The sequence below is a fragment of the Formica exsecta genome, unplaced genomic scaffold, assembly GCF_003651465.1.
Source record: "Formica exsecta isolate Colony F162 unplaced genomic scaffold, ASM365146v1 scaffold207, whole genome shotgun sequence".
Taxonomy (NCBI): Eukaryota; Metazoa; Arthropoda; class Insecta; order Hymenoptera; family Formicidae; genus Formica; species Formica exsecta.
Window position 1 is genome coordinate 480,147 of NW_021849367.1, and position 24,405 is coordinate 504,551.

At 30.7% G+C, this 24,405-nt stretch overlaps 5 protein-coding genes across 7 annotated transcripts in view; 3 read left to right on the forward strand and 2 right to left on the reverse strand.

Moving 5' to 3' along the window:
- The window catches only part of LOC115234779 (broad-complex core protein-like), a 38,449-nt gene extending 34,217 nt beyond the window's left edge, over positions 1 to 4,232 (forward strand). Inside the window, exon 6 of the mRNA XM_029806106.1 lies at positions 3,461 to 4,232. Within this exon, the coding sequence (XP_029661966.1) occupies positions 3,461 to 3,678 (218 nt within the window). The 3' untranslated portion in view covers positions 3,679 to 4,232. The remainder of the gene's footprint in view (positions 1 to 3,460) is intronic.
- A 1,944-nt stretch (positions 4,233 to 6,176) lies between these two features.
- LOC115234781 (NEDD8) lies at positions 6,177 to 7,967 on the reverse strand. The gene is made up of 4 exons (XM_029806109.1): positions 7,760 to 7,967; positions 7,656 to 7,673; positions 7,070 to 7,182; positions 6,177 to 6,579 (listed from the first exon to the last, which is right to left on the reverse strand). The coding sequence occupies exons 1-4, from the start codon at positions 7,775 to 7,777 to the stop codon at positions 6,477 to 6,479; spliced, it is 252 nt and encodes an 83-aa protein (XP_029661969.1). The 5' UTR covers positions 7,778 to 7,967; the 3' UTR covers positions 6,177 to 6,476.
- A 187-nt stretch (positions 7,968 to 8,154) lies between these two features.
- LOC115234780 (transcription and mRNA export factor ENY2) lies at positions 8,155 to 9,069 on the reverse strand. The gene is made up of 2 exons (XM_029806108.1): positions 8,834 to 9,069; positions 8,155 to 8,595 (listed from the first exon to the last, which is right to left on the reverse strand). The coding sequence occupies exons 1-2, from the start codon at positions 8,881 to 8,883 to the stop codon at positions 8,355 to 8,357; spliced, it is 291 nt and encodes a 96-aa protein (XP_029661968.1). The 5' UTR covers positions 8,884 to 9,069; the 3' UTR covers positions 8,155 to 8,354.
- Positions 9,070 to 9,171: 102 nt separating this feature from the next.
- Positions 9,172 to 10,902, forward strand: LOC115234783 (mitochondrial import inner membrane translocase subunit Tim21). 2 transcript variants are annotated; one of them, XM_029806113.1, is made up of 5 exons: positions 9,172 to 9,268; positions 9,614 to 9,794; positions 9,866 to 10,100; positions 10,293 to 10,392; positions 10,471 to 10,902. In XM_029806113.1, exons 2-5 carry the CDS (start codon positions 9,617 to 9,619, stop codon positions 10,576 to 10,578), a joined length of 621 nt encoding a protein of 206 aa, XP_029661973.1. In that variant the 5' UTR covers positions 9,172 to 9,268; positions 9,614 to 9,616; the 3' UTR covers positions 10,579 to 10,902. The 2 variants fall into 2 exon arrangements, with proteins under 2 accessions (XP_029661973.1, XP_029661972.1); XM_029806112.1 differs by having other exon boundaries at positions 9,188 to 9,319.
- A 971-nt stretch (positions 10,903 to 11,873) lies between these two features.
- Positions 11,874 to 23,486, forward strand: LOC115234782 (annulin-like). 2 transcript variants are annotated; one of them, XM_029806111.1, is made up of 11 exons: positions 11,874 to 12,094; positions 12,505 to 12,704; positions 19,234 to 19,583; positions 19,667 to 19,799; positions 20,651 to 20,880; positions 21,045 to 21,358; positions 21,613 to 21,882; positions 21,982 to 22,061; positions 22,267 to 22,411; positions 22,612 to 22,918; positions 23,038 to 23,486. In XM_029806111.1, exons 2-11 carry the CDS (start codon positions 12,593 to 12,595, stop codon positions 23,344 to 23,346), a joined length of 2,250 nt encoding a protein of 749 aa, XP_029661971.1. In that variant the 5' UTR covers positions 11,874 to 12,094; positions 12,505 to 12,592; the 3' UTR covers positions 23,347 to 23,486. The 2 variants fall into 2 exon arrangements, with proteins under 2 accessions (XP_029661971.1, XP_029661970.1); XM_029806110.1 differs by lacking the exons at positions 11,874 to 12,094; positions 12,505 to 12,704 and adding an exon at positions 18,525 to 18,880.
- Positions 23,487 to 24,405: the final 919 nt, after the last annotated feature.

Sequence of the window (24,405 nt, forward strand, 5' to 3'; positions counted from 1 at the left end):
TAATATAATGTCACCGCCGTGAATGTATCAGGGATTCTCAAACTTTGCGAAATTAATTTTAATTCTATTAAGAAATGTTGCACTAATGGTTTCATTTTATTTTTCCTTTGCAATGAAATCATATAGGAAAATATTAATTTTTTATATGCAGAAGAGAGAGCTGCGCTCTCTATAAGCTATGCTTCTCGTGTCACAGAGCAATATTCTATCCTTACAGCAGTAAAAGAGAAAAAAATATAGGATAATAAAAGAAAAATTAAAATACACACAAATACGTTCGAAACATATCTTTTTAGAAATGAAAAGACTTCGCAACAAAGTTTAAGCATCTCTGCAACAGATAAATCGCGATGTGTGTTTCAAAAGTAAGAAATTGTGCAGACTGGATGCACGAGAAAGATATGAAATACATAAAGAATCAAGACGAATGAATCTCGACAGAAAATCCTGAAGCGGAAAAGTGTCATAGTCTTGATACGATAAAACGAGGATAAACGGAGATAAAAATAAGATCGATAAAAATAAAATTGCTCGGACGTAGAACGTGAGATATGAGTTGCGAATTGCAACGAAATGGAAGGAGGAAATCTTTGTTCTTACAAGAAATATACGAAACATGGTTCTGTCTGAATAGACGTGTTTGACGTTAAAGTTTTCATGCAAAGATTCAGGTAGTAGTATCTTAGAAAGAGACTAATTATAGTATCTTAGAAAGAGAGATGTAACAGAATTTAGTACTGACAAAGAATATATAGACGTGGATAAACTTATTATACGGCAAATGCAAAATTTTACTTGTAAATTTCTAGGAGTGATAAAGACATGGAGGCAAAGAATTTTTTAAGGAAAATTAAAATTATCAATTTTTCATCGCGGAATTCTTGAAATCGATCCATCCGAGATTTCGCGAAGTATCTAATATAATTTTTAATTATATATAAATCATACATTAAAAATTTATATATATATATATATATAATTAAATTTTGATGATTGGACAAAAACTTTGCGCTTGACATTTTCAGGAAAATTGTTTTCCAATTGTCTTTATCGATTCTAGAAATTTATTGGCAGAATTTGCTTCCACATTCTGTATTTTGCGAAAAATCGAGGAAGCTGCTCTACAAAAATGCTGTTTAACTCTTCAAGACGTAATTTTACCCTAAAGGTACCATTTCGAAATCCCTGTTTAAAAGAAACTACCATACTGTTCAAACGAGTAATAACGAATTAGTCATCCGTCTTTTGGCTCGAATGGGTTAATCCTCTGTAGGAAGAAGACAGCGGATATATGTAGTGGGTTTAGAAATTAACTATAAATATCATGAGACACCATTGTCGGTAGCATGAAACATTGCGTTCTTTGTTCAGGTACGTGTTACGTTCGGTATCGTAATTGTGAGCTTGTAACTTAATTAAAGGTCGTGTAAGACTATACGCTTTCAGATGTTATCGCAGTAATGTAAATAAAAGAATTTCTGATGGATATTTGTGTATTCGAAAATTGGTATTTTATAATTAGCGTTATATTGTATTTTATTTCCAATGTGAGAGTTAATGGATAAAGTTCCGAATAGGTGAACCCTCCGATTTTTTTGAAACTACACTATTTTTTGTATTTTTTAACGCTGATTACAAATGTGATAATGAAAATTTGCGACAAGGTCATTTTCAAGGTCAAAACAAAAAAACTGAAAAAATATAACTTTTTAGACATTATTTTAATAAATATTGATGTAACAAAAAAATGTTTCAAATAAAGGTTGCAGTTCTTAAAAAAATACATTATTTATGTTCTATAAATTTTTTGCGTGAAACTGAAAGTTTTCGAGAAAATCGATATTAAAGACTAAAAACGGCGGGTGAAGTTCCGAAAAACTAGACAAATAGGTTTGCGTGGAACCTCGCTCTGCGTGGAAAGTTGTAAACCCATGTGGAATCGTATATGTACTGCAAAGTACATGCTTAGATGGGAGAACAGATATAAGATTTAGATTCCATCGTTTTTGTTGAAAACTATCGTACGGTAAAAATTAATAGGACATAAAATGTTTTTCTCTGTAAGATCTAAAATTGTTATGGGTTTTTCATGATTTTCACTATGAAAATAAGAGATGCACCAATTTTCATTATGATATTCGTAATCAGTGCATCAAAATACGTAAGAATACTGAGTTTCAAAAAAAATCAGAGGTGAGCACTGTTCGGAACTTCACCCGCCGTTTTTAGTCTTTAACATCGATTTTCTCGAAAACTTTCAGTTTCACGCAAAAAATTTATAGAACATAAATAATGTATTTTTTTAAGAACTGCAACCTTTATTTGAAACATTTTTTTGTTACATCAATATTTATTGAAATAATGTCTAAAAAGTTATATTTTTTCAGTTTTTTTGAGTTTTGACCTTGAAAATGACCTTGTCGCAAATTTTCATTATCACATTTGTAATCAGCGTTAAAAAATACAAAAAATAGTGTAGTTTCAAAAAAATCAGAGGGTTCACCTATTCGGAACTCCACCCAAATATTTCAGTAATCTATAAATTGCCACTGATTATAAAATTTGTAAAAATAGTGTTACATATAAATATTAAACGTGAACTAGATAAAATAAATCAATTAGCGAAACAAAGAGAACAATGTTGGCGGGAAAGAAATACGATTATTTAAAATATGATTAATATAAAAATTTATCATGTTTTATTATAATTAAAATTTATAGTAAGAGCAATTAGTCGTATTTTATGTCTCTCGAAAATTATACAGTTCACCTTTGTCAAAAGAATTCATCGTGAATTCACAAGTCACAAGATAATGATGATCAGCCAGGACTTTAATGGAATCACATTATGACAAGCAGGTAGTAGAAATTGCATTATATATATTTCACACTTTGCATTATTATTTTAAAAGCGAACAGAACGAATTACTAATGTACTTGCAAATGCATAATAAAGTTTCGGAATGTATGACATTGAATGATGAAGCGAGATAATTCAGAAACAAAGCTAGCGAAATTAACTACCTATGCGGTAATGAGAGATGTATTGTCACATTTTTTGTTAATAAAAATGATTTAATGCTCGTGTAAACTAATGTCGCTCTTCGTAGCATTGATGTGTCTTTGTTGAAAGAAAGAAATTTATCTTTATCTCTTTTTTTCTGTATAATTTTAGCATCTTTGAGGAAGGAACAGCTTTTCAATTTTTTCAATATATTATGATATTTTATCTACAATTTCTTTCAAGTAAAAGTTTTCACACTTGAAATTCACGAAGGAACAAGATTTCACCATCTATTCGTCAGAACTCTCTGCTTTTCGATTGTAATCCTATATAATAGATAGATATATAAATATATTGCAAATTTACTGGTATGTACTGCATCTAATGTAAGGATAATAGTCGGAATATCGTGTAGGCACAGAGCTCACTTAGGTAAATCGAGGACTGCATTTCTAGAGTCGTTGAAGACGGCACCGACCAGAAGCATTCATACGCCGACCTCGTATTGCGACAAGTGCGGCGTTACATTTACGACGCAGCACGCTCTTCTGCGACACATCACCTCCAAGCACGAGGAGTCGTCTAACTCCGCAGTCTACTGCAACATTTGCCAGCGCGTCTTCAAGACCAAATGGAGCCGGGCGACGCATAATAGCAGATACCACAGAAATTGACCTGAAAATCGCCAATTTCCGCACGAAATACGGCTGTAATGTTACATCATATATCGTAATATTCCTCCAGTATAGTATCGGTAAATTGATAGCGATTCCATCAATAAGCACTTTGGTTTCGCCGCCTCTGTTTATAGAATATCTTGTTATTCTTGTTATTGAAAGAATATCTGAAGTTGATATTCTTGCAAATGTTCGTTTTACTTTAAGTTTTCACAACATAAATTTTGATCCAGTTTACTCGAAAATAATTAATTTTGCGACTATTTGTATTTTACTAATTTAATAATAAAATGTGTACAGGGGAAAAACGGCGGTATGTTGATGGAGCATCCTATTATTAAGATTATTTATTTATAAAGTGATAGATATAATTTTTAAATTATATAATTGTAAAGAGACTAGATATATATGAGAAGAAAAAATAATTATAATTTATTACTAATTAATTTTTATTTAATGTGTTGAATATTTATTAAAATCATAGAAAGCAGTCTTATTCTGTAGAATTCAGATCGGGTCTTGCGTATTTTTTTTTTTTTTTTTTTTTTTTTTTTTTTTTTTATTTTTTTTTTATGTCGAGTATTAGTTATTATGTAACATGTAATCAAAAAAATTAGATATCATCTACACATCATGAAGATAATATAAGTTAAATGTGAATATTAGATAAATATTAGAAATAATACACAAAGAATAAATGTTAGCAATGTTAAACACACACATATATTAAAGACAGCTGTTAACAATCAAACCAAATATATATAAAAATACTTACAAATGCTTAAAAAATTGTTTGTTAACATGATATATATTCTTTGGCCTTTAAAACAAAATTATAGAGTATATAAAATATGAAGACAAAATTCGAGAAACTTTATAAAATATTAACTCTGTACTTACTTTTCTTTCTCAGAATCATTTAAACACAATTCATCGATTTGTCCAACCATCTCATGAACAGCATTAAAAATACAAAAAATAGTGTAGTTTCAAAAAAATCGGAGGGTTCACCTATTCGGAACTCCACCCGAGTTAATTGCTCTTATCGTTAGAAGAATTGTAGTAAATTATTTTCATTATAAATTTTCCCTTACATTCTTCATTTATTGTTAGTTTTATCTATTTTAATGATTTAATTTTAAATATATATTAATATAAAAATTTATCATGTTTTATTATAATTAAAATTTATAGTAAGAGCAATTAGTCGTATTTTATGTCTCTCGAAAATTATACAGTTCACCTTTGTCAAAAGAATTCATCGTGAATTCACAAGTCACAAGATAATGATGATCAGCCAGGACTTTAATGGAATCACATTATGACAAGCAGGTAGTAGAAATTGCATTATATATATTTCACACTTTGCATTATTATTTTAAAAGCGAACAGAACGAATTACTAATGTACTTGCAAATGCATAATAAAGTTTCGGAATGTATGACATTGAATGATGAAGCGAGATAATTCAGAAACAAAGCTAGCGAAATTAACTACCTATGCGGTAATGAGAGATGTATTGTCACATTTTTTGTTAATAAAAATGATTTAATGCTCGTGTAAACTAATGTCGCTCTTCGTAGCATTGATGTGTCTTTGTTGAAAGAAAGAAATTTATCTTTATCTCTTTTTTTCTGTATAATTTTAGCATCTTTGAGGAAGGAACAGCTTTTCAATTTTTTCAATATATTATGATATTTTATCTACAATTTCTTTCAAGTAAAAGTTTTCACACTTGAAATTCACGAAGGAACAAGATTTCACCATCTATTCGTCAGAACTCTCTGCTTTTCGATTGTAATCCTATATAATAGATAGATATATAAATATATTGCAAATTTACTGGTATGTACTGCATCTAATGTAAGGATAATAGTCGGAATATCGTGTAGGCACAGAGCTCACTTAGGTAAATCGAGGACTGCATTTCTAGAGTCGTTGAAGACGGCACCGACCAGAAGCATTCATACGCCGACCTCGTATTGCGACAAGTGCGGCGTTACATTTACGACGCAGCACGCTCTTCTGCGACACATCACCTCCAAGCACGAGGAGTCGTCTAACTCCGCAGTCTACTGCAACATTTGCCAGCGCGTCTTCAAGACCAAATGGAGCCGGGCGACGCATAATAGCAGATACCACAGAAATTGACCTGAAAATCGCCAATTTCCGCACGAAATACGGCTGTAATGTTACATCATATATCGTAATATTCCTCCAGTATAGTATCGGTAAATTGATAGCGATTCCATCAATAAGCACTTTGGTTTCGCCGCCTCTGTTTATAGAATTATATTTTCTGCAAAATTATTAAGTAGGTAAACATATCAATAAGAAAAATAAGTAATGTTTTTTGTATACTTAATATTGATAATAGATTATATACTATTTGAACATTATTAATGTTTTTTCTTCTTTCTTGTAGCTTAAAATCATAAGTCACCGTTTGAAAATGACAATATTTCAAATTTGATAAAATGATTATAATGCGTAATTTAAAGAATAATGGGAGAGTAACAAAGATCACATAAGTGTATTATTATTTTTTGTTACATGAGAAATTAATTTCTAAAATAGAAATACTTGTCATGTATATATTTTTACGATTAAATTATATTTTATTAAATATTTATTTAGATTATAAAGATCACACGTAGATTCTAAGTTATTCTATCATATAGAATAACATAGACTCCTCTTTGAGCGCAGGTGCGCATACACCGGCGATGAACATGCTGTTTTTCGTTTTTCCTTCCTATTGATCTCACATTTATTAAATATCCTCTCATATTCGTTTATAAACGAGGAATGTATTTGCAGCCTCCTCTCAATGCAAGTACCAAATGTAATACCGAACCGCCCTGGACTTTATAATCTTGCGCGGTCTTTTCATCGTTCCTAATACAAAAATACAATAGTCATTAATCTTTCAATATACTATTTGAATTTGTCGTTGATTGATTATGTCTGAATAATTTTATATGTAAATCAAATTTTGTTTGATGTACAAAAAAATTTATATAATTAATAATGATTTTTTATCTTTTTTTTATTTAAAAGAAAATGCCTGGTTAGAATAGGTAAGATTACACCCACACATATTTCATTTAAAAACCTGCCCAAGTATAAAATATATATCAAGAGTAACATCGATATTGTTGTTAAAAGAACGGAAATGGAAGGACATCACTTCTTGACATATGTAAGTAAATCAATACTATGAGGAGATGCAAAGTATGTATGACAAAGGGTTTGAGAGAAGTTACGTTATTGTTGTGTCTATTGTAACATTTCTATGAATTGCAAGTTACAGGAATTTGATTTTGTATAATAAAACTTATAAAATCGTACATATATATTATATATACAATTTTAATAATATACATACATCTGTTTGCCAGAGAATATTAATCGCTGTTGCTGTGGTGGTATTCCTTCCTTCTCTTCCACTCTTTCTTTAATTCTCTCTACCTTGTCGGTAGGTTCTATATCTATTTCAATCTAAAAGAATTATGTCATTACTATTTACAAATATACATATTCATTTAACACAGTTACTTATTGAACTTGAATTTGCATACAAGATGTTTCTACTAAAAATAGTTCCGTTAAGAAAAAAATAATTAAAATAAGATGCAACTATATTGTTATATTTTATAAAAATATCAATGATACTTTAAATGAATCAATGCTTTGATGTAAATTTTATAATAGATTCTAATTATGCCTAATATAAGCTTATGAGATTTGTTTATTTATTAAAAGTATGACTTTCAAATTTCAACTTCTCAAAATATAACAAAATAAAAGATCTCAGAAAATAAACTTAGATATCAGATTGTTTATCTTTGATCAACACAACAAGAAGTGTGGGTGACTCTTGCAATAATAAGATTAGTATAATTTTGAGTACTGATCACGCAGCAACCACGATCACTTGATTTTATAAAATCCTTTGATTTCGGGATACTTGCCTCTTTTCCAGTGAGGGTCTGAAACACGATTAGAATTGATATTATGACAAACCGGCGTAATTTACGAAGTGAAATCCGACAACCTGTCGGACCATCATAATTACCTTTACTTTTATCAACATTTTTCAGCTATCACTGTTTATGCTTAATTATCGCAGTTTTCAGTTATCACTGGCTGAAACTTGCCAACACTACAGAAAAATCGGCGTAAAGTTCAACGACAAACTGCGATTACTACTGAAGGAATAACAATAACCCCAACCGACCTAACCAAATTCCAAGTTATGTCGCGTGTCGCCGTCTGTTGGTAACAAATGTTATTAATTAATAAAATTATATATATTTCTAAGTTTATTATACATTTTCTTCATTCACAAGTCTATATGTTAATGTAAAATTATAGCAAGTTTTTTATATATACTTTGGTATAAAATAATATTTTATTTCCATTTTTACATTTCTTTAAAAGTATATATACCAATTAATTCTTTTAAATACATATATCACATTTTTTGAGTTTCTTGTAGTTATTTTCTTTTTATCTTAATAATAGTAATACATCAAACATTATGAGTTTTTCGTCAAGAAATTATATATGTAATTTGTGAAAGATATTTATCACAACTTTTGCAACTGTATATCAGCATAATTGTACCGATAAACAACTGCCCAAAGTTTAATAATGAATTGGATAAGTTCTTAACGATCTGTCACAATCTTGAGTTTTTCTTCTTGGGCTATCAACTGATTCTTGATTTTCTGTAACAATTCCTTCTTCACAGAATCTGGTACTAGTGTGCGAGCTCTGGTTGTCACTGCAGATAGCAGCGTATCATAAGTGATGTCGTGACCATGTTCCTTTATCAACTCTTTCGAGATTAATTTTACTTGATCTCGCCATCCACATTCGACCAATCTACGTCTCAATAATTCTTTTAGTCTAGAAATAAATTTTAAACATATTATATCTATCTATCTAGTTATTGGACAATCTGATTGTATTTGTAAAACTGAATCTGCTCAGAAATTGTTTAAATAAAAATTTTAGCTATTTATCATAAAACAGAATTTATACAACTAAAAGGATTCATTTTGCGAGAATTATTTAAATAATCTATTTTAATTGTGTAAGCAATGTGAAAAATGTAAACAATATAAACAATTAATTTATATTTTACCCATCGCGATCGCCAACCATCACTAATCTCTGATGTAGTGCAGTCTTCATCAATATATAAATTTAATTATATAATCTGATTTTCCGTTTTTTTATTCTGCGAATTATTTATTTTCCATTAACCTATTAAGTCAACAATGTTCAAATTCAAAGCAATGGTTTAACAGACGAGTAATATTATTCTACTACTAGACTTCGATGTGCCATTTGGATGCGTTCGAAAATTCTACCTGTTGGGTACAGTAGCACTCAATTGACCAATCAGGACAAAGAAATATTTGTTCCTTTTGTTCTGATTGGTCAATTGAACTTTACCCTACGGACATTTTTGATCTCCCTTTCTACAACTTTAAGCCGGTATCTCATTCTAATTTCACCAAAATGCAAATTCGCTCTAGATAATCTTGACTCTTGACTTTGTACCGGCTGATAAGATGTAAATATACTTTTTATATGTTATTATAAATGATGTATAAATATATAAAAGGTATGCATTTTTTTTTAAAGATTATAACTCAAAGATTTCAACACGATTTGTCCGTTTACAACACGACTACTTTGTTTTAAGATTTTATTTTTAGATACTATTTTTCGTGATTAGTATGTAAATTTTATTTTATTGTGATAAAAGTGTGGAAAGTTTATCAAACAATATAAGCTTCTGAAAAATTTAATATAAATTTTATGAAATATTTTATTTTATGTGTGTGTACATATATATATATTTACATATTTTTATTTATATTAATTACTAATATTAATCTATATATTAATTTTTTAGGATATGGCATCAATAATATTAAGACGTATTTTTCAAAAAAGGTACTTGATTATACCAAGCACTTCACATTGCCTCAATGTTATCCCTAAACACGATGTTTGGTATTCAACAAAGAAATCTGTAACTAACATTGAACCCAGTGAAACTGATACAAAAGTACAAGTTGGCACAGCAAAAATAGGTAGGTAAATTTCAGATGATTTATATTGTACATTATTATGCATCTTGCATATATTTTTTTTCTTTTTTCAGTCAAAGAAAATCTGAAATCTGCTGGACAACTAGGAATAATAATAAGTGGCATTGGAATTACAGCTTTTGTATTGTATACCTTATTTTCTGAATTATTCTCCAGTGAAAGTCCAGATGCCATTTATAGCAAAGCTCGGGTACGTTGCATGGAACATCCAAAACTTATAGATCTGCTTGGTGCTCCTATAAAGGCTTACGGTGATGAAACAAATCGTAGACGCAGGAGACGTATCAGGTATGTTAAAATAATCTTCTAAAATATACATGAAATATCAGTAACTTTTTTGATTATTTATGAATATTTGAGGAATTATGAATATTTCTTATATTCATAATCCCAGATATATATGAAAAATACTTTAATTTTTTTTTAAGAATATAAACAAATTTTGGAGTAATATATTTTTTCCCTATTTATTTTTTTCAGTCATATGTATTTCATTAAGGATGGTATCAAATATATGAGACTGAAGTTTTATTTAGAAGGAACAAGACGACGTGGCACGGCATTTGTAGAAGTGAAGAAAGTAAGCTTACTAATAATATTTGCAAAAATAATAATAATAAATATTTATACAAACATATATATTCAATCTTAATTTCAGAATGAATCTGATAAATATGAATATTCATACCTATATGTTATGGTGAATCATTTTGGAATAATTGCAATAGAACCCGAACAGAATGTTGCTGATATGCAGCAAATTTAAGAATTTATATTGGATTTTAGATGACTTAATATAAGAGAGAGATAATTGATAATTATATAATATATCTAGATATGTAAATAATATTTTGTATTATTAAACATATATAATGTAATTTTATACAAGATTGTAGCTTTTTTATATAATATTTTTTCTTTTATACTTAAATTGTTCTATTTATTTATTTTGTATTCTAAAGTTTAATTTTTTAATTTGCTTTGTTAGTGGATTAATAGAAAACTGCTAAATGTTGATTAATCATTGTTTCTTAAAATATAAAAATCAACTGGCTCTTTTTAAATAAAGCTGCAATTGTTTAATATATTTTTAATATATTTTGATCCTTTTTTACAATCTTATATTCTTATAGTTATAACATAATGTTATTATATGTACTTTCTTTTCGTTAGTGTGTGAAAAATCATTTATTTTTGGAATTACGTCATTTTATATTTCTACCCTAATCTTGAACTCGATGATGATGAAAGAAAGACTCACACACAAAAGTATATCGCGGGACGTTTTTGTTACGGAAACGGAACTGAGTTACGAAATTCGGAGAACAAATTCTTGTGTGGCGTGTTACGTGGACGCTAAAAATATGTATTATCCTCGCTATCATTTACTCATGCCGACACGCGAGTCTACGTACGCGTAGCAGCATATATGTGCACGTTATCAGATGTCAATAATTATTAAATAATATATAGATAATAATATTAAATAATATTATATAATAGTACTATTTGTCCTCTCCTCACACTATTATACAATTATGTCAGTTAAATCATTACGCATATATTGTATACACACTCGTGAAAATGTTTCCAAAAAAGAGAAATTTACGTCTGCGATTGTTTGACTTCTTTCATTATTATTTCTAATATCAATAATAAGCAATATATTTGTCATTGTTTCATTTTATAGAATGTAATATAATATAAAATCGATTTTTTATTAAAAATAAAGCTTTCTACAAATAAATTCTCTGGATTTATCTGTATGAGAATTATAGATACTTCTGGAGAGGAGATACTCTCTCTTCTTCTTCTTCTCTCTTCTTGTGTGTATTTGTAATGTTCTATAAACAATTTGAATACAAAAAATAAAAAATATACCAGCTAAAAGCAATCGAGTAATGACTCGATTGCTTTTTTGATCATTAATGAATGAGCACAGCATCCACTGCAGAGAGGCGTGTCCTGCAATTCCATCGTGATATGTACAACGTTTACTAAGGTATGCGATATGATATAAAGTGCCCACGTTAGCGTGTATTCGCATTTCATTATACTGTTAGTTGTCTTTCCTAAAACTTAATCGAAGGTTGGCGGGAGATATGCTATCGTTTGCTTCACTGCAGCTGATTCTTACTGACAGTCGTCTGACAACCGGCACGGAGACTGTAACGAGTTATTCCAATCATCTCGCACACACGCGTTAGAAATGTGCATAGTGACGTGATACGTGCAAAGTTATTTGTGAAAGAAAAATACTTCAGATTGTGTTTTGCATACAGGTACGCAGTTATCAATTTATTTTAAAATATTATATATGTATAATTATGAAAAAGTATTCATATTTATTCGATAAAAGTATTAAAAACTAATATTTACAGTTTAACAATTCTTGAAAATTTTATATATTTATTTGTTGCAAATATATGAAAGAGAGATCATTTATCACTTTTGAAAGTATTATGCGAATAATCTTTATATGAATTTTTAGTAAATTTATAAGCTATTAATTAGAAATATATTTGAGATTTAGAATTAATTATTGTATCGAAATGTTTAATTAATTTTGATAGCGATTCTTATTTATACAATACATTTAACTATTTTTTATGTATGTTTTATATTAATTAATAAAATTAATAAGAAAAGCCGAAGATTTAAAAAATGATAAATTAATAAACACACATTTTAGGTATGATTCATATGCATATGAATCGAGGGACGGCATAGAAGACATAACTTTTATACGGATAACGTCTGCATCCCTCTCGGTTATTACAATGATGAAAAAGTGTTGCCCGTGTTCGTGTCTTTCTGGATTTAGGGCCGTATTCAGGCCCCAACATATCAGATCTTTGCAGACGCCACGACCGCCTTCAACCACTGCCCCCGGTAAGTTAATCCTGTGCTAAAAGGATTGCTAAGTGTTAATTAAATGCACTGACAATTAAAATAAAGGTATGAAAAAAATATTATGTATGGTATTTTGAAAAAGATAATAATCAAATGTAATGCAATGTGTAAATGATATAATAAATAAATAGTATTTGTATGTTAAAGTAAACGTCGTGTAATATTGTTGCACATATTGCATTATATTTGTATACTGAAGAAATTCTAATTATAACGCCATTATTAATGTTGATTAAAAATTTGAGAGGGAAGTATAATTTTTCGAATAGATTATGTCCCTTAATGTTTTCCCGAGGCGAGCGCAGCTAAATATTCTTGCGAGATTACGATATTATTTGCATATCTAACAAAAGTTTGCATTAGGAGAAAAATTAAAAATTACAAGAGAGATAAGAATATTGTCTTACTCGTTTCCCCGTTCAAAATGATTCTTGTGTGCTTGTTTCTATGTTTTGCTACGAGAGTTGATAAATTTTTTTAAAATTTCGGTTTTTTTCGACCTTTCATCCGCATTATCGAAATGAGACATTTGTGGATATCAAAGAGAAGTAATTACACATTTATTGTGTGTGTATAATTTTTGTAAATATTAAAAACTATAATTATTTATGCTTCATTAATGTATACATAATCGATGTAAATTATTAAAGTACAAAAGCAATCATTGTTATACCATTAGAAATCACTGAATAAGATAAGAATTTTCATGAGCGATATCAAAATCCGCGATTGAGTAAAACTTGATAAAGAAGGGTACATCCCGAGATATATTTGCCCTGACACGTAGTCAATTGACCCCTTTGAGGACGGAGCGCAGAGGCAGAACGAAAACCAATTAATAAAAAACGAGAAGATAAGAGACTAACGTCTATCTGTGCGGTATGAATCATGAGCGCGTAAAATAATGCGGTCCGTATTGCACGCCTAAAAGTAAATCGTGATGGAGGCACGTGCTCTACCGAGATGATACATCGAGTAATATTTAGTGAAAGCTTTTGATTTTCTCATCAAGATCAGACGATCATGAATTATCACGAGACAATTTTAATCCCTGTAATTTTTCGCTTCTGTGATTTTACTTAAAAAATTCGAGGGTATTGTTTGTTAATTAATACTTCGTGAAATTGTTGATATATGAATTTCCCAAACAGATTTTTAAACGAGTTTTGAAATTATGTTTTGTAACTGTACAATAAATAGGCTAGATATTAGCGGATTATAATTTAAATATATTTAATTATTATTAAATGTAAATTAAATCAGGAGGTTTGACCGTTTGAACACGTGCGTAAAGGATTAAATATCCGAGATGTCCAGTTAAGAAGCAAAGTGCTTTTCTAGTATACTTAAAACCTATTTTCAGAATATCGGTCAGGGATAAGATGCTGCGTTCCATAGGTTTTGCGATACGACACGTGCTAAGAAAAAGTGTATTTAATTAACGATTTTTGGTATGATGAAAAATGCAACAGACATCTACTATTGTATTGTATGTAACATCCCAGTGAGCGGATGATTATTGAGAGGATGATCTTTTTAAGAAGACTTTTTAAAGACTTAATATTAAATTTTCTTAGAAATGATATCAGTAAGTTATCTTTTTGTAAGATATCTTTCACAAGAGCTCTTTATGATATCTTAAACTTGAGTACTTTATGAATTTCTTTTGATAACATATTGCTCACTGGGATATGATGTCATTATCATCATTTCGAAAAAATTGCAAGGTTTTTTTAAATTCAATACGGGTTGGCGATGATTTTATTATCGCGATATAAAATTAAAAGACGATTGATGAGATGAACATTAGCATATGTAGGCGTGAAGATTTTTATCCGTTTATCATTCGTAGCCACGAATCAAATATCGTTAATTTGGTGATGATCTATTACGTAACACTGACTTCAAATTAATAAAAAAATATAACATTGCAAAATAAAATTGTAGTAGAAACTGCTGTATATTTTTCTATAGAAAACTTAAGAAATTCAATATTATAAATTTTACGAGAAACATAAGAAGTACTCGGAAGAATTGTATTTACTCATGTTTTTGACAGAGAGTGCTTGTATTTTGACAAGCGGCCGAACGATTTGTAAATAAACACAGATTCAATCAATGTAACGCGCAATTTATTTCTCGTTTAAGCACACTCGCGATTTATCGTTCTCTGGTTAAGAAAATATATACTCAAGCAGATGGGAAGGCAGCAGCTTCCGCCTCTCTGCGAGATGCCGACCTTCATTAAACGGCATCACTTTGCAAATTATGTATATTTGAAACGGTTGAATTATTCATTGGGTATATCTCGTATCTGTGTATGCAATTGTATCCGTGATTGTATCTGTTGTTTTATCCTGCAAGCACCATTTGTCATTCGCCATAGATATATATGTACGGAGTCTGTTAATTCTTTTAAGAAAGATGCGTGTGTGTGCATTAATCAATTAGACGTAAAAAAATAATATTTTCGCATCTTTTGTTAAAGAGAGACATTTTTATGGTTCAAAACTCTTTTTCTAAAGTCAGATCTCGAATTTATATTAATGAATATATTTATCAATCTCATGCTGTCATGAATGAAAGTGAAATTACGCAAGAGGCGCCGGCGTGATGCCGTGATCGCTAAACGATGACATCATTTTTTCGCTAAAGTATAAGCTCATGTCATTATCAGCACTTTTACTCGAATTATTTGAATTAATCTGAAAATCTGCATTTTTACTGTATAATTAAAAAATTATTTTTTAATAAATATAATTTATATTATTTTAACACACACGAGAATTTAAGAAGCTTTCTTTCATGGATCGCAAGTTGACTGACAGATTAGTCACGAATTTTGCGCCGGCTCGTGCTTTCATGATTATTCGTCCGAGAATTTCAATCGGGGATTCTCCTCATTAAGTCACTCGTTTCCAGATAACTTATTCCGTTGACTCACTTTCTTCTATATAAATAGCACGACATGTAGCATACAAGCTACTGGACTTTTGTTTCTCGACGCGGATTTATTATACTAGTAAAAGGCGGCGCTTTTCTGATGTCAGATAATTAAGATGTCCTCACTGGACGAGCATCTTGATCACGTATGCCTCAGGTGTGCAAGATGCTTTCAATAAGAATTATAATTGCATCTTTTGGATGACATACACATATCGATATAGATATACGCATTATAAAAACTGCATTAAACGTTCTCTTAATTATTCGAGCGTTTAACGTTTGTTGTGTTGAAAAAATACAATTTGCAATATAAAGTAATATTTTAGATATTAAGAGATAAAATAGAACTTTATATTTTTTACACATTTAATTTCAAATAAATTTTACTTTAATAGAGCTATGCAATATTGAAAATTAAACGCGAAACAAGATCTTATTAATTTTTTTTCTCAAAAAAGAGATCAATTTTAAATTGATCGAAGGATTAATCGATAGCGAGCAATAAGCGCGAATGATGTCAGTCCAAAGCATTCTTATACTTGGCCGAGTTCTCGTCGTTATTTTTGTTCGGAAACACAATACTTACGCACACATCTGTGATACTAATCTCATTATTGAATCATTTGAATATCATCATTTTCGTATTAAAACTGATGAAATAAGCGAATTACAATGACAACTGGAGCGCGTATTGTTATTTGCGAATCTAATAATAAGACGAGTAATTCGCATAATCTGTCTTGTTGTTCAAATCGCATCTTAAAATAAGTACGTTTTAAATAGAGTCTGATGAAATAACATGGTAATTGTTGTCGGAGAATCGATGATTAATTATAGAGCAATCATAACATTTCTATGTTAGCAAATGTAAGAAATAATTTATAAGATTCGATCTTAATTATATCGTGCTGTGTTTTTATCATTTCGTTACATGCTATGCGAATTGAGTTTATCTGTATAATTTTCTAGAGCAATTATGTTGTTTCATATAAAAACTGCAATTTTCATGCAACGCATATTTTAATTTTCAATATAAGGCATTCTACAAAAAATGTAATTTAATCTTTAACTATATAAACTTTATTAAAATGCATTTTATTGCGTTTATCTTTAAGTGGTTTCGTTTTTTATTTTTATTTTTTTATTTTTTTTTTTAATAATAATACATTAATTGTCAATTTATATCTTAAGCAAAGCCTTCAAATCAATTTATGCAGGTAAAAGTGGGTGACGCCGATCAATTGCTTACAATGACAATGTGTCAGCGCGAGGAATAATATATAACGCACGTTGAAATCATGCATAATAAGAAGGGCACTTCTTCAAATTATATGTGATTGTCGCAGATTGCTTTCTGACTAATACAAAGCACACCTTGTCCTTCCGTAAATAGTAAAACTTGATCTCTGCGCTTGACCTGAAATCCCAAACCGATTGGCTGTCGATTTCACTGATATATTAAACTGTATCTTATTAACCAGAAATGGTAATTACAAAAGTTGATGATAATAAAGTGATTTCTTTTCTTGTATATGTTCCTAAATATATATACGAACTGGTATAAAAGAATAGAAATGAACCCGTTACATTGAAATAAATTATTAACCAAAAAAAAACGAATCGCTTAAATGAAAATTAGATAGCAAAAAATGTGCAATTTTAGTACATAATTTATAATATTTTTAAACAATTAATCACAACGGCGCTAAGAAAAATTCTTTAATTAGTTATTAATGTTAAATATCTATACATTAAAAAACTTGTGTTATGAATTATTGAAATATTATTTTAATATTATATATTATATCTTTCGTAATATTTCATTATTTGATTAATATTAATGTTAGATAAACTTTAAGATATTTTTTATGTATGATATATTTCAGGATATTGTATACAAGTTTTAATTACTATTTATATACTGTGACAATTTAATTACATGAAAAATCTTGCGCGACTACAATTTTGTAATAATCAATTAAAATGTAAAGGAAACGGTGTTTGTGTTACTATTAAAAAATCTGCATGCAATTCAGGATAGTAATCGATCTTTCTCTGATCATTAATCATCGATGCCGTTCTGATTTGCGGAATTTTGTAATCTAAGGGGATTGTGCAGATTTCCCAATAGTAGATAATTCTTTCTACATTCTAATTGGTTGTAATGACTCTTTTAATAAGCATGATTATAGGCTTATGTTATTAAATTGATCCGTAGGTGTAAAATCTTTAAATTACAAAACGTTATTCACATTTCTGTAGGCGTAACTAATTTTCGTAGTCTTATTTGTCGACATTTTAAATGAATACTTGCGAAATTTCGATTCGCGATCATGGAAACATTTATCAATTTTAAATAAAATAGTTAAATATTTGTGAAATTTAAATCATATATAATACTGAAATTTGTAAAATAAGAGAAAACTTGAATTATTAATTATTATAACATTTAAAATTATATATTGCATTTAATGATATGGTTGCCGTATATTACAAATATACCCCTGGACTACTTATGAGAATAATGAGTGCTAAGAATGATGCATTATTATTTTTATGATATATATTTTGATAGCAATTTTGTTTTCCTTGAGCAACCTCAACCTGATTACAATATTTTCAAAATCTTAAATTTGTTAAATAAAAAATGCCACTTGTTACTGTTGCTCCGAATTTTAATATTTCATTAAAATATATAAAAATTCTATAAAAATTGAATTTGTTGAATTAAAATTTTTAAAGCTCTTAAAATTTTTTAACTAAATATTATTTAGTTTATTATAAAATTCAAGGGAAATTTTCATCGAAATTTACAATAATCGATTGCAATTATATATCACCGATTAACTTGCTATGAGAATGAAAAGTGGGTGATTCTCTCTCTCGCTCTTTTATTGACGCGGGTGTCACCGATGACGCCATGTATGGTTGCACCCGGCGTTGCAGCACGTTAGTCCTTGAAATTGCTCCTAGAACGCACTAGCCTAGGTTACATATTTTTCCTTCCTCTTTGTCATCGGCAAAGTTCTTCAGTCAGTCGGCGAACTTGCGTTCGGTGCGTTTCTCACCCATGTATCCAGCCTCTCGTTCGCATCCGCAGCCGGTGCGGCCGGTGCTCCCGGACCGCCGTGGGATGTTTTATAGATTTTACGATCGCTACCGGATATTCAACGATCGACGTATCCGACCATTTCCGTTTAGATTTTATTGTGAGTCCTGTGCGAAGAATTAGAAGCAATATAATTATATAAAGAAAAATGACATCTAAATTACAAAACGCACTCGTCAGTTTTGTTATATATATATTTAACTAATACATTTAGTTTAGAAAAGAATTAAATTGTCAGCATCATAAATTGTCTAGCAAAAAAATGAATTAATCATTAATCACTGAAGATGCTTTTTTTTCAATTGACTAAAGACATAATCTTATTCCAAGATTTTTACAGATATTCATCATTTAATTATTATTTGATATTGCTATTTCCATTGGAATAGAATTCTTTTTTCTCCCTATATCGTATTACAATTTTTATTATTTTAAAAATGTTGTTGTTTATAGGGGAAGATTTTGGCGTTCCAGTATTGACGGTTCATGATGTAGATCCTTGCATTGAAGAGAACGGCGAGAATCATCGGACATCCAGATACGAGCTGATGACTCGTCGAGATGACAGAGCGAGACTAATTGTCAGACGTGGTCAGGAATTTTATCTGCATCTCAGCCTATCTCGAGACTATATTTCTTCCATCGATGGGATTTCTATCGTCTTCACTCTGGACGGCATCGAAAGGCCGCAATATGGACATGGGACACTGGTGGCAACCGCTCTGCTCAATCCTGGAGAGATTTCCGAAGCTGCTTGGCAGACCACTATTGACGCTAGAGGACAAAATTTTTTAAGGATAAAGGCAAGTCGGAAGCTCGTACCTTTAATATATATGTATATATGAAATTTAAAAAAATATCTTGTTAACGAAAGCTTTTCTTTTAGGTTGTACCATCCGCAAATGCGATTATAGGCAAATGGAAAATGGAGATCGATACTAAGAACAAGGAAACTGAAGGAGCTGTCAGTTACACGATGGATCATCTATTTTATTTAATTTGTAATCCATGGTGCGAAGGTATTTATTCACTCAAAAAAATGTCTTGCTGATATAGGTAGATTTCTAGGTGTCACAACAAAAATTTATCGCTATTTTTTGTATCTGTTAGAATATTGTCTGTTACATATAGAATTTATAGCAGCAACATTCTAATAATATCTTCTAGAAAATTTAGGTCCCATTGCCAAATGTTAATCACTGCATTGGATAAATATGAGTTTCGATACTACAGCTAGAACGATCTTTGTGAGAAATATAACTGCCAATTATAACTGCAGCATCGAAAAATTGAGAGAAATTGTTTAAAAGAGCTAGATAGATTGGGCGCGTTATACAAATATGTTAGATGTGAGGATTATATATTCATTTGTTTCTTGCCGCTAATCTTTTCTGTGTACCACAGCCAAACTTTGTACCAAGTATGATTGGCCTTAACATGGATAGGCGCCACAGAAAAACATTCTTTCTAAATTTCACAAACAGTTCAGATATAAATTCTGTCTCTGTCACTTAGATTGATTAAATGCGAAACATATGCGATATCACAGTATTTGCTAATCATTTATGTACCTCAGTTAATTTTGCGCACCCAGAAAATTTTTGCTGTAGTTGCAAAACCACTTTTTTGAGTGTTTGCAAATATTTTCATCTCTTTTGTTTTTCAACAGAATATTGAGCAACATATCACGCAAGTTTTCAAAGTTTTATATTATTGCTTTATAGCAGACAATATGAAAAATCTCTCTTAATTCCATAGAAAATTATAGATTACCAAAGAAAAAAAAAAAAATTTCGGTTCTATCAAGAAGGATTGAAAAATTTCAAGATATTTGCAATCTCGAATTTTGCACAAAATATTTTCTCTTTAGACGATGTGGTTTACTTGGAGAATGAGGATGAACGTCAGGAATACGTACTGGCGGAGGATGGTTTAATTTGGCGCGGAAATCGTAACCGTTTGCGACCCACCGTGTGGAAGTACGCGCAATTCGAGCGAGATATTTTGGATAGCGCTTTGCACCTGATGAATCAAGTCGGCAAGGTTCGAGTTTCCGGCAGAAACGATCCCGTTGTCATAACGCGTTGTTTATCAGCCGCGGTAAGTTATTATTTCTCCCGTTGAACCGTATTTTGAAAAATAATTTTGAAAGTATATTCTCTCTCATTCTTTCGAAAATATGAGCAAAGTTGCGTAAAAATAGAATCTTTTTAGAATTTTTTTAAAATTTTAGAATTGTTTTTTGTAAATGCCATCTTTTCTAGGTGAATTCCCCCGATGACAATGGGGCAGTGATGGGAAATTGGTCGGATGATTACGAGGGTGGCACACCACCTACGAGGTGGATGGGCTCGCAAAAAATACTCCAGGAATATTACAAAACGAAGAAACCGGTCAAGTACGGACAGTGCTGGGTCTTCTCCGGCGTGTTGGCGACAGTTTGTCGCACTCTCGGTATACCTTGTCGAGTGGTGACTAATTACTCGAGCGCTCATGATACTCAGAGCAGTCTGACCGTGGATTATTTTGTGAATGCTGAAGGCAAGATCATGGAGGAGCTTAACAGCGATTCGATATGGTAATTTGAAGAAAAAGAAGACGGTCAACTTTTAATTATGAATCACAAATAAAAGTGAAAATAGCTCTAATTAAAATAGAAATAAAACATATACGAAGAGCGATTAGTTTTATCAATCAGTATATAATCAGCGTAATCAGCTGTGTCGATATATGATTAAAATGATATTAATTCAAAATTTTAAAACTTAATGAAATTCAAGAAGTAGATTTATTTTAAATATCCGAATTTTTTTCTTCCTTTTATTCTAAAAGGAATTTCCACGTCTGGAACGAGGTGTGGATGAAACGATTAGACTTGTCGCCAGATTGTTCGGGATGGCAAGCGATCGATGCCACTCCTCAGGAATTGAGCGAAGGAGCGTATCGTTGTGGACCAGCCTCCGTGACCGCCGTGAAGAAGGGCGAAGTTCTACGTCCCTATGATAACGCGTTCCTCTTTGCCGAGGTAAATGCTGACAAGGTTTTCTGGCGTTACAACGGGCCTACACAGCCCTTAAAACTAATTCGCAAAGATATGTATGGGTACGTGCAAAATATATTTTATTTACATTGTCAATATATGTCACTCGTCTTCGATTATTAAGCCTATAATTAGCCTAATTAAATTGAAATTTGTTATAGCATCGGCCAATTGATTAGCACAAAAGCGGTTGGGAAGTGGGCGAGAGAGGACATCACGCACACTTACAAATATCCAGAAAGTAAGTGGATTTTTAACAGAAAATTGTGCAATGGAAAGGAATGTCATATTCCTTAATCAAGAAATAATTTATTTATAATTTTATAATGTTACAAACCAAAAAAATGTATTGATTTTATTCTAATTTTAAAATATTAATACATTGATATGATGCACATCTAGTTGGCTACTAATATGAATTGTATAAGAATCATATCTCATAATAGGTTCTGATGAAGAACGTGCTGCCATGTTGAAGGCGCTGCGTCAAAGCGAGTCTTTATTTAGCCGTTATTATCTTAACGAGGAGTTCAACGACATCATGTTCACTTTTGAGCTGCGCGATGATATCATAATCGGACAACCATTTAGGTACTTAGTTTGTTAATAAAACTAATTTATTACGTTCGCAATATTTTCTAAATAATGTAGTATAACTTGAATTGTAAAATTCTTCAAATTCTGCAATCTACTTTTCTCTACAATTTTATTTTAGAGGACTATCGTTTTCTTAATGCTTTATTTTATTGAGTATAATATTTATTCACAACTTTGTCTTTATTTTTTGATAGTGTTGTACTATTGATTAAAAATCGGAATTCGATGATGGAATATCGCGTGTCCGTAATTCTGAGAGTGGAGACTGTCATGTATACCGGTCGGGTGGGCGAACCGGTGAAGAGATTGCACGTCGATAGATTAGTCCGACCAGGAGTGCTCGAGGAAATTCGCATGGACGTTTCTTGGGAGGAATACGGACCAAGATTGTTAGATCAATGCGCCTTCAACATCGCTTGTCTCGCTACCGTAAAGGACACGAACTTCGAGTATTTCGCGCAGGATGACTTTCGCGTCAGGAAACCCGACATTAAAATCACGGTAATTATTAGATTATACATTGTATTATCAAAACTCTTGTCAATGAAAAAAGTAAGATTAAAGACGAAAAATAGATTTGGCAACTGACATATACATATATATTTAATTTCGTGATTTAGTTGCATAGTGATGCAATCGTGGCTCAGACTCTTAATGCCTCGGCCAAGTTTCGCAATCCACTACCAATTCCTCTGAAGAAGGGTGTGTTCCTTATCGAAGGACCTGGTCTGGACGAGCAGTTGAAGTTGAAACTATCAGAGCCCGTTGAGGTGGACGCGGACGCAGAATGTACCTTCTCCATGATACCGAAGTTAGAAGGACGTGCCAGGATAGCGGCGAAATTTTATTCGAAGGAATTAGAGGATGTTGATGGACATTCGAATAATTTTATAGTCAAATCAGCAAAAATAGTCAGTGATTATGAGTGACTGCGACATTCTCGAAGATACTTTATTTCTTGAGGATAATAATTTAACATGTCGTTCTTATATTTTTACATAATTTATATACATACTAATGGCGTAATAATAATTTTTCAGTGAATGCAATAAAAAAGTATTAATTGTTGTAAAATTATGATTATAATTGTTTAATTCCAAAAAGATTTTAACTGAGTGCGATAATATATCTCATATTTAACCGAGTTCTCATCGTTATTTTTATTCCGAAATACAATACTTACGCACACGTCTGTGATACTAATCTCATTACTTTTAATTTTCAATATAAAGCATTCTACAAAAAATGTAATTTAATCTTTAACTATATAAACTTTATCAAAATGCATTTTACTGCATTTATCTTTAATTGGTTTCTAGTTTTTTTTTTAAATAATAGTACATTAATTGTCAATTTATGCTTTAAGCAACGTCTTCAAATCAATTTATGTAGATAAAAGTGGGTGACGCCGATCAATTGCTTACAATGACAATGTGTCAGCGCGAGAAATATATACGTACGTTGAAATCATGCATAACAAGAAGGGCAATGACGCTATGTATGTTTGCACTCGGCATTGCAGCACGTTAGTCCTTGAAATCCTAGAACGCAATAGCCTAAGTTGCATATTTTTTTCTTCCTCTTTGTTAGAAATTAATAAATAAATTTAAAGAAATAAAGAAATTTAATATTCTTTATTTGCTAGCCAATCGTGTGATACTGTGTGTTACACTGTGTCATCTGTGTAACATGCTGGAAAACACCCTTCATTGTAGTGTCATGAATGCTGAGAGAAAGCAAGAGAGAGAATAATGTAGTGGTATGGATGTTGAGTGAAAGAGAAAGAAAGGGAGAAAGGGACAGAGTGGGGGGTTAAGGATCAAAGGACGAGAGACAGATGGACATTCAGTGTGTAGCGACACACTGATCTGCATTCAACGTGCAAGGAAGCAAAAGACTTGAGCCAAAAATTTCTTATATATATACTTTTTATCATAGGATAAATTTGATAGTTTCCTTCGTATATTTCGATCTTTCTTTACTTTGAT